The following is a 10,928-nucleotide window of genomic DNA, read 5'->3' on the forward strand; positions in this document are numbered from 1 at the left end:
ATTCTGGGCAGGCAATTATTTTGGTTACATGGCTTTGTATGAGTGGTCACTGAATGATTTGATGAGCATGAAAATAATGTCAACCATATGCCATGGCCATCTCAGTCACCAGAACTCAACCCAATTGAACACTTATGGGAGACTCTGGAGGGTTAGTGCTATCTGGGATCCCTACCCTAAACCCTAACCCTAACCTTAAACCTAATCCTTACCCTAACGCTTACATTAAACTTTTTACATTTCATCTTCAATGGGGTAGGGATCCCGAATAGCAAGGGAGATTCTGGAGCAGCGCATGAGACTGCGTTGTCCACCACCATCAACAAAACACAGAATGATGGAATTTCTTGTGGAAGTAGGTGTCACATCCCTCCATTAGGGTTCCAAACACTTGTAGAATCTATGCCACGGTGCATTGAAGCTGTTCTGGCTCATGGTGGCCCAACGCCTTATTAAGACACTTTATGTTGGTGTTTCCTTTATTTTAGCAGTTACCTATAGATGGTTATCTTGATTCACAAGCCTTGTCTGAGTCTCAAGGTTGTTATTTCTGTGTGGGCCCTGTCTCTAATCTAATCCTCGTCTTGATCAAAATTATGATAGCGAGGCCAAACTCAATTACAACCAAAGCAACAAAGAAACTCTGGTATTATGTGCAGCTATTGCTTTCATTATTAGGAAATAATTATGTGCTTCCTCTCTGATATATTCCATAATAAAGACGTACTGCCTTTGTTTTGTGTCATTATCTGGTGAAATCTGTCTCCATTTGTAGTGGATGACCAACTGTAAGCCCTCTTGAGTTTTCTCATGTAACTAGATGGGCACTACTTTCTGATTACAATATTTTTTTGGCCCAGGCCAGCACACCATAAGTGATGTGCATTTGATAGGAGAAATACAAAACAACTATATGGAAAGACATGGTAATGGATATGAAGAGGGAGCACTGCACTAACACAAGGATGTGTAAGCTTCTCACCGTCTCCTGTATCTGATACAGTGAACCATGACACTGCTGGGAGCAATGACTCCAGAGACAGTTCCTCTCTCCTCCATTCCTCAGATTTAACATTGCACTACCTTTCTCTAGCTTCTGTGTATGCAAGCTGGGTCAAACCTTCTGTTTTTCAGAATGTGCCAGGTTTCAAGGTCAGTAATCCACTATATCCTGTCTTCTCCATGTTCTGCTCTACTGATGGGGCTTTTTGGCATGAGTTAGTTTTTGTGACGATGTGAAGCTTACACTACACAGTGAATGTAACAGAGCAGATCAGGTTAGACCCAGGAAAGGCTCTTCAAACACAGAAATATTCATTCCATCAGGGTGTTGTACTTTTGACCCTAACACTCTACCAAAGAACCACTTTAATTTTGCTCCCCTGACAGGTGAGACACATAACTGTCAACAGTCTCTATGCTGCTTTCCCCATGCAGCTCGTTCCATCTATGACGTGTGGTGTGCAGACTATGAATCAGCTCTTTCTTCAGAGGAGCCGCTGCATGTTCAAAGCTAATGGAGTTTACCAGACTGGAGCAGCCAGCCCCTTACACCTCTGTTATGAACCATGTGGTTCAGATCCCAGTGAGACAGAACAAGGCTGGTTGGTTTATCTATCCCCCTCTACATTACACTATAAGCCATGCCTGCATGGGAGTACTGAGCTCTCTGAAAGCAACTTCCTTTCCTCCCTGTCCTCCCTTCATTTGCATCCCATCAAGTCAACCAAGCCGGAAATGTAAAAATAAATGCCAGATTAACTAGAATACCCCCATTGATAACATTGGATGTTTCAAATGCTATTGGCTAGAATGTGTCGTAGGACAGCAGCCTGCGGACAGACAGGTTTCTGGGTTTGGTTGCATGGAGATGCGAGTGACAGAAACAGGACAAAAGTTGCTGTGAGGATGTTGGGAGAAAAAAATAACCCTTGTAATTGGAGTTGAGACCAGATGACAATTTAGGATACATATATTTTTTATGCCCAACAGATTCAAGATGCGGTTGCTTTTCAAATGTCTAGTGAAACAGCACGTTCTCGTGAATTTCACTGCCCTCTCCTCTCTTCAGAGTACAGGTCTAGGGTTCAGTTTCACTTGGGTCTTGTTGTCAAAAGAACAGGAACTGATGCTGTTCCCTACAGGGTAGAGTTCTTCCTCACTAAAAATAAAATACAATTATGCCGGTATAATGGCTTCGCTATCCCCTACGGAAACATGCTTATTAAACCAGCTATAGAGACATTCTAATTAGGCCTACTGGTTTGTGCTATTATTTCTGTTGCTGCTCTCAAAGTGTGAAAAATGATTTTCACATCATGGATTTTCCTACACATTATTCTTTGCAGGCATTTAGAATTGACTTGCATCTTTGGTAAAAGGAAATACACAGCCCATCACTTCAAGGGTGACAGAATAAATGCTTGATATCATGGGACATTCATTCTGCTCATGTGTACAGTATATTGTCATACCATCCACTCATACGCATTTTGTAGACCAAAATACTAATGTCTCTTCACCCCATGCTCTTGATTTCAGCATAATAGAGATGAACTAGAACATATTGTCTACCAGGTGGTGTTTGCCTCAGATTGTCAGTATTTAAATTAGTGGACCTAAAAATGGAAGAGTGTGATTCTCCACATTTCAAGAGCGTGATGACTGCACCAACGAGCCCCTCCTTTGAACAAGGTGAACATCTAGAAAGCAATGCAGGGGTGATGATCAACTCACCTATTTAACCCATAGAACCAGATCCTCCTTTAACAGCAGGTAATTCCTTTAGACCCAGTCAGCCAACTAACCAGACAGAGCTACAGCCTCACTGACAAGCTTTCACTGTCATGCTTATACATACTAACGTTACATATGTTCAGTATCTGTTGTACTCTCCCAATGTACATATGTTTCCATGAATATACAGTAGACAATCCATCTACCAAAACAGGGACAATTCAAGGCACTGGAATGTGTGAAAACATCACACAAAGATGTTCCAGTCAAACACCAAATGTGTTGTATTATCAGAGATTGTCACAGACTGTGGTGAGAGAGAGAACACTGGTAATAGGATTGTTACATCTTTGAGAGAAAACACAAATGTTTTGATGATACACGATTTTGCCAAATTTCTCTATACAAATATCTACAAAACAACTCCAAAGCCCTGCAACACTATTAACTATTGTCTTGAAATTAGATTTTTTATTCTCCCAGCTGTGGCTCCAACAGATCTATTTTTATCTGTGTTGACTCGATAAAAAAAAAAAAATTGGCCCCAAGTTTGGTGGCAATGACATCTGTTCCCTCATTAGAGAGGTGCTCCACTTCAGAGATGACAGGCTGCCAGGCCTTATTACTACACTGGTGATTCATCCTGAAATAGACTCTACACTCGCTTCTTGTTGTCTCTATCACGTTAAAGTCATATTGGCAGCCCTTTATGTACCTAGCATCAGTGGAAAACAAGGCACTGCAATGGCCAGTTAAGAGCTGTAAAATGTAGAAAGATTGTGTCATTGGACACTCACACAAAAGAAAGTGTCCAGAAAGTGTACCACCACAACACTGGCTTCAATATTCCGCTGATTATATGTATGGAGCTCACTATGGCAAGTCAAGTTTTTATTTTCAAGACAAACTACTAGATCAACCAGTACTATGCATCTAGGACAATAACACATTCTCCCTGAACTCAGAGCAGGCTATACCATGCTCGTTTTAGATGAAGAATTGAGCAAAACATTTGTCCCTATACATTTTTCTTGAGGTCAAAGAGAGTTAAAATGGTACAGGTATGACCTACTGTATATTGTAGACAGAAGGACAATACCCAGAAAGCACATAACGTTCTGAGAACCATATGTTTCTTAGAGCGTGGTTGTCCTATGGTTATTTAGCATACAACCTTCCCATAATGTTTCCTACAGGTTTCCTCATGGTTCTATTTAAAGTAATGTTCTCAGATTATTCAGAGAACAACAATTTTCTTCTGTAGTAATTTCAGTATTTCAGCATAACATTTCTGCAGGTTTCCTCATGTTTCTATTTAAAGTCATATTCTCAAGATCATTAAGAGAACGCTAAAAAACAACATTCTTCTGTGGGAACAGTACTTCAGAGTAACGTTTTCTGCAGGTTTCCGCATGGTTCTATTTAAAGTCATGTGCTCAGAACATTAAGGAAACTTTCCATAAAAAAACACAAGAAAACATTAGTAATGTTGAGAGAAAATTATAAAAATGTTATTTAAAAACATATACATTCCGTTCTCAGCACCAACAAAACTATCTCTATCCTCTATCTCGTTAAGTGTGTTCAGGTGTCATCTTAATGAGTGCTTGTTTCCTTTAAAATTGAGTCTGTTTAAATAGACTAAAATGAACAGTTTTGTATGAGTTTAAAAAAAACATGGCACACTAGCTCCATCCTGGTGGCGCAGTGGACTAATTCCCTGGATAGAGAGTAGAAGACCATAGGTTTGAATCTCACTGATGTCATAGAACAATAAAACATTTTATCTGTTTGCATGATTAATGACTAAACAAATGAATTCCCATGTGTCCTCTCTGTGCTTGGAGTTCAAAACAGTTAACCTAAGCTAGCAGTGTTAATAAAATTCTTATTGAAACAATTTCAAAGAACGTAATTTAATTAGCTTCAAATAAAATTTAATTTCCGATCTCAGAACGTTAGCAAAGCCTCCCAGGAAAACTTTCAGGGAAAACGTTCATAGCAAAACGTTCACAGAACCTCCCTGCAACCTAACAATTAACATTCCCAGAACAGGCGAAATTTAGAAAACGTTCAGTTTAAAGGTCAGGAAACGTATGGCTTCGTAACCAGAACAAATGGGAAAACAAAAACATACATTCCCACAACTTCCAAGGAATCAAATGTGCTAGCTGGGTATAACCTCACTGTAGTCTACAATAAATGTCTGTCCCTTTTAAGTGTTGTGACTAGTGTGACTGTCATCAGGGCTGTGCTCTAGCAGCTGACCACTGTAATCACCAGGACGAAGTTCATATCATGTGGTTAACTGCTGGTTGCTAGATGACTGTCCTGGGAATGAGGCACTGAGTTCCAACTCCAGTCCTGTACAGTTTGTGTGGAACACTGCCTGCCTGCACCATGCCTACAACCGGTGACTGCAGATGTAAATTAGCTGTCAGCTCAATCTGGTGCAACACATCACTTCTCATACACTGAGACGTATGTTTTGTTGTACATTGTCCATCTCAAATAAACGTAATTAAATAAATAATCCTTGGTGTCCAATCACCTGTCCAAAATAGCTGTCACCTGCTAACACATACCAACCAGACCTCTACCTTGATTAAAGCAAAATGTCACTGGTCAAAGGTGTTTCTGTGATATACTGTGCCATCTGCGATAGGAGTGGGATGACAGCAGAAGGGTTGCCATGGAACATTTGGACCATAACCAAACATAACTAAACAAATAGAGCAAATGGAACCCTCATACTAGCTGAGAAAAAATCTAGGTTGATGCATTAAAGTTCATCTCTCTCTCTAACAAAGAAAAACAAATCCACCTGATGGTTAACTCTGATTGGCTTAGGCCTTCCATCTCCAAACCATGGTAGAGAGGATGGGTGCATTCATTTCAGCTCGTATGGTGCCTCGGCTGGGCAAAGATTTACTTCAGGACCAATAGGACGGTCTAAAATGTGCCAATTCCGCCAACCCTTTGTCCTGGGTGAAGTAAAATGAGTCCACCCAGTGGTTGAGCCACGCTGCTCTCCTCCGTCCCCCAACGTGACTGGAGTGCTGGTCTTATTTCTGGATGGAACACACCACGGTCTCTGTGCTAATTAACCTAGATGTGGATATTAATAAGCAGCTGGGATGAAAGCGGGTCTAGACTGAAAGTGGGGCAGTTTGAGAGGAGGGGCTTGATTTAAGAATGGTCACAGTAAAGCAGGACACCTTGGCCCCTCCCGTGGCAGGGGAATAAGACCCGTTACTATATTAAAATACCCTCCGGCCCTTCTTATTTGCTCACACCTCTGGAGATTATTGGCTCCAATGAAGAGCTGAAGATACCTTCAGGAGGACACTGTGTTGAAAGACCACAGAGATATTTGTAAAGTTGAGGGATGGAGACAAGATACCACCAACGTGTATGCTATATATCTTTTAAGGTTAAATGGATGTCTTTTGAGAGAGAAATGTCTTTGCATACAACATTGTTGTGCCAATCTATGAGCACATATGATTCTTATAAGTATACAAAACCCTACAAAGCCAGGCCCGTCTTTTGCTGTAGTCAATATCAGTCAGTGCATAGTTAATATAAAGACCTGCTAGATGAATCTGCTGTCAGTGAGATATGGGGCGAGGGCTTATATATAGGCCACTTGTGGACTGAAGTGTTTTGATAGCTAGGTCTGGTGGGACGTGCCCCACATAGCACAAGTACTCTCTGACAGAGAGAGCTTTTAGCTGGTCTGCACAACACAGATGAAGTTTATACTTTGTGATAGAAATGCTGTATCTTTATATCAGATCAGCGATGCCATCCAACAGAAAGAGGGTGGGGACAGTGAGATAGTGGGCAGTCGTGACAGAAAAGTGGGTCATCATAAATGGCACCCTGGCACTTGTTATGGTAAACAGCTGAGAGTTGGGGCTGTATCCACTCTAAAATTGATAGAGAGCTACTGACCAACAATTACATTTTAACCATGTTTTGAAACTATACCGTGTTTGTTTAGAATTACAGTTTGTTTAGAATTACAAACAGGCTTATAGTTTGGGTTCTGATGGGTTAAGACAGTTGAACTAAGCTCATGAGCCCTTTATAATCAATGACAGTATGAATTCAAAATGGATGCACCAATCCCAGATTTCCCCTTTATTCTAGATGGAGGCACCAATCCCAGATTTCATCTTTAAGCCAGATGGATGCCACACTGGTAAGCATAGGATGAATGCCTCAGAAGCCTGTGTTAGTGATTCAACAGAGAGTTGTATTCAACAGAAACAACAAAAAAAGGGTTCAGTGCAAAGTGTCTCTCCTTTCCAGTACAACATGATCACTTCAAATAACAAAACATGAATGTATAAACATTTACCAAATAAATGCATCCCTCTAATCTAATTGTTGAGAACAGATAAATCCAGTGGCAGAAATTGGGAACAGTTCTGGGCACCACAGTGGCATGGTTTCCTCTGGAGGGTACCTGTCTCACTGGCCTCTGTCCCAGGGTCACTCTGGACCAACCTCTCCACAGAGGGTGTATTGCTATAGCCCCCTGAGTAGTCAAATGTGAGCTCCTCCTGAGGGGGGATGTCCCGGCCAGCAAACAGGGCCAGCCTGGGCACCAGGGAGTGCACCCGGACAGGCACCATGAACAGGTTGGGTTGGCAGGAGTGGTTCAGAAAACGCCCCACATTCCCAACCACAGTTGGGTCCACAAAGGTCTCACTGACCGGGCCCTGACCAGCATACTCCCGCACAGCAATTATGTAGTTGTTGTCCTCAAGCCCCTGAGCAAGCTGTCTGCGTCTGGCCTCCTCAAAGCCAATCACCTCCCCGGCATACTCACACACAAAGGTTCCACAGGGGATGGGCTCCAGCGCTCGCATGCCCCAGCCTCTGTCCTCTGTGGGGTAGACACACAACTTGAGCCCCAGGCCTCTCTGGACCACCCGGTTACAGCAGGCCTCACTACAGCCACACAAGGCGTTACACTCAAACACAGGCCTGCAGTAACCAGTCTCCGTATCCCCCTGGTCTTGGAGTCGGCCATGGCTGTCGTACGTTTGTCTGCATGTCTGTCCGTAAGTCTGCAGGCAGGAGCAGCTCTCTCTAAGGCAGGAGTGGGCGTAGCAGGAGCATCCAGGAAGAGTCACCTCACTGGGGTCTATGTCACATCCCGGCCCCTGGATGTTCTCTGGAGAATACTGAAACCAAGGAGACAGATGGAGGAGAGAGGACTGAAGATTTTTATCAGATACAAAGGTAATCAGACCAATTAAAAAAATAAAAATAAAAAAACACTCAAGATATTAGGCTCTGGGGGATTTCACTTGTTTAGAGGACATAGTTTATTCAATCACACATAGAAGCTATGTTTTTTCTTCCCTGTAATATCATCCAATCCTGCATAGCTATGTTCCTTTAAGCAAGCCGTGGTGAAAATCTCAAAGAGAAAGACATGTAAGGAGATTGTAAAGTGGTGCAGTTCCGAAGGTTCAGTAGTTACAATAGCCTATTTCAGATTCTCTCTATTTCACCCAGACAGTCCAAGTGGTGGCCAGGGATGATATTGTGCTGCCACCAGCTGGCAGAAAACAGTTTAGACAGCCTGAATGAAGAACTACAGCTGTTCTTTATACCGGTGTCTACAGCAGGGGTGTCAAACAAATTTTGCCCTGGGGACCGCATTTGGTCTTCAATGAGGTCCGGAGAGCCACACTGAAAATTTGTTATAAATTATTTCATTGCCATTAGAATTTGCAAAAGATGATCCTCTAGCCATTGTATTTGAAATTTGCAATACTCCCTGACTATCTAATTTCAATGTAGGTGATTATTAGTGAGCTGGACACAGTCAAGTAACTGTATAAATGTAGGCCCATTATCATTACCACACAGTTTCCAATGGGTTTCATTGGTTTTAAACAGTGGAGGATCCTCAGAAGAGGAAGTGGAGGACCATCCTCCTCAGTGAATTTCATAAAAATAAAATAAACATTAAAAAAGTGATCCTTTTTAGATGAAACTATACTAAATATAATTAAGTCACCAAATAATTGATTAAAACACACTATTTTGCAAAGAAGGTCTACAGTAGCCTCCAAAGCACTCTGTAGCACCATGGTGTAGCCAGTGCAGCTAGCTTTTGTCCTCCTCTCTGTACATTTACTTCAATACAAAACTTAGGAGGATTGTGGATATCACCCCCTTCCATAGACTTGCACAGTAATTATGAACTTCTGGAGGATGTCCTCCAACCTATCAGAGCTCTTGCAGCATGAACTGACATGTCCACCCAATCAAAAGGATCAGAGAATGAATCTAGTACTGAAAGCATAAGCTACTGCTAGCTAGCACTACAGTGCATAACATGTGGTGAGTAGTTGCCTCAAAGAGAGATAAAGACAATAGTTTAACAGTTTTGAAAACATTTATTTCTTCCAAAATGAAGGAGAAGCAAGAGAGAAATAGAGACTTTTTTTCACTTTCAGTTTCATTGACTTAACTAGCAAATGAAGCTAGCTAGTTCAGCCTACTGAAACACCCTGCTCAAACAGAGGGATGCTATGTTAGCTAGCTGGCTATGACATCAAACACAACACTGGAACTCTTCCAACTCAAGGTAAGCTTCTGGTTTTACAAATGTATTGCCACCGGGGCCCACCGGTGTAACTGCTTACTGACTGTACACTAACATTACTGCATTATTGTAGCGGGTATACTAACGAGTTAATTAGATTAGCTATGCTGACTATGACGTTACTTTAGCAAATATGGTGACAACGATGTAGGCTGTATGTAGCGGTTTGGCTTGGAATGTTTTTTTGTTTGTTGCCTGGTCACATACTGCTGATGTGTTGTGTATTGAAGTCCACAAGGGAATGGAAGAGGTGAGAGGAGGAGAGCACATGCGAGAAGTAATACTATGAACGTGAACTGTGTTTACGTGTGATATGGAGTGTATTCATTCCGCTGATTCTGTTGAAAAATGTTTCTTAAATAGAAGCAAATGGAACACAATGGGGATAAACATACCTACATTTGTCCAATAGAAACTCTTGTTTGCAACTTTTGGACTAATGATTACACCCTATATCAGCTACATGCAGGCAAGAGTGTGCAAGGCGGTATTGAATGTCACCGTCAGTGTGTCACCTATGTTATAAACTTTAATTCATAGGCTAGGTTGTAGCAACCTCATGATGGGTATAGAGAAAATGTTAGTATCATGTAGTAGCCTAAACCTATCGCTGTTACATTGAACTGGGTGAATGGAAGATGAATGACAGTCATCCTTATGCTATAATAGAAAGAAGGCCATGCTCACTAAAAAAAAAACGTCCTCCCTCATCTTAAACGGAACTGACCGCAACTGATTTTAGGTCCTCGACCAGACATGATGTTGCTAATTCTAAGAAAACATTTCTAAATGTTCATATTACAAAGAAATTAGGTTGTTGCACCTTTTGTTATTTCCCCCAGAATATAAAGAATACTGCTACTTCATTGACTTCAACATGGTTCTCATCAGAGCATTGTTTACAAGCACCAATGCAAGAAGATGCAATAGTTTCATTATCAAAGTGTAGCATAGGCCAAGTAACTATGGTTTATCCATATAAACAATTACACACGTGGAATAATGGTGCCGAACTATTTCTAAGTTAGATTGCTGGCTCGTTGTATTGGCATGGGCTAACCAGTCAGCTACGACTAGCTACAATAAAGCATTTTACCTGAAATGCAGAATATTCTTCTTTGCTGACATTACCCTCTCGTAAAACTGGAACATTTTCGAGACCCTTGCACAAATACTGATCAAAAACCTTTATTATACTCATATTTTCTCGCTAAATGTTCAGCTCTCAAATTTAGCAAGCTAGAGAAACATGTCAACCGAGAAAAGGCACTACAACACTGAAAGTAGAGACGCTTCCGGAAAGTCTAGTGTGAATGTTTTACAATGTCGCCACCTAGCGGCCTTGGAGCACAATCTCACTATGCATTTATGCAATTTTTTGCAGTAGGTGGCGCTGTGAGACTTGACAAAGCTACCCAAGTACAGTCATCGCGTAATGAATCACGGTAGGCCATTGTTATCGAGCTAATAAAACATGGCCATAGGAGGGAAACGTGCACTGTGGTTCCCACATCATATGAGCACAAACAAATTAGTTTGAACCCAGCTGGAGAGTGAG

At 41.6% G+C, this 10,928-nt stretch overlaps 1 protein-coding gene across 1 annotated transcript; it reads right to left on the minus strand.

Annotated features, from left to right (window-relative positions):
* Positions 1 to 4,636: 4,636 nt before the first annotated feature.
* Positions 4,637 to 10,669, minus strand: setmar (SET domain and mariner transposase fusion gene). Its single transcript, XM_021569791.2, has 2 exons — positions 10,467 to 10,669; positions 4,637 to 7,934 (listed from the first exon to the last, which is right to left on the minus strand). The coding sequence occupies exons 1-2, from the start codon at positions 10,569 to 10,571 to the stop codon at positions 7,125 to 7,127; spliced, it is 915 nt and encodes a 304-aa protein (XP_021425466.1). The 5' UTR covers positions 10,572 to 10,669; the 3' UTR covers positions 4,637 to 7,124.
* Positions 10,670 to 10,928: the final 259 nt, after the last annotated feature.

Source organism: Oncorhynchus mykiss, chromosome 17 (genome assembly GCF_013265735.2).
Source record: "Oncorhynchus mykiss isolate Arlee chromosome 17, USDA_OmykA_1.1, whole genome shotgun sequence".
Classification (NCBI taxonomy): domain Eukaryota; kingdom Metazoa; phylum Chordata; class Actinopteri; order Salmoniformes; family Salmonidae; genus Oncorhynchus; species Oncorhynchus mykiss.

Bases quoted from the DNA above. Each gene is read 5' to 3' on its own strand.
- setmar (XM_021569791.2), bottom strand. From the start codon at position 10,571: ATGAGTATAATAAAGGTTTTTGATCAGTATTTGTGCAAGGGTCTCGAA. The intron at 7,935-10,466 runs GTAAAATGCTTT...CCTTGGTTTCAG, and splicing joins AAGAATATTCTGCATTTCAG to TATTCTCCAGAGAACATCCA.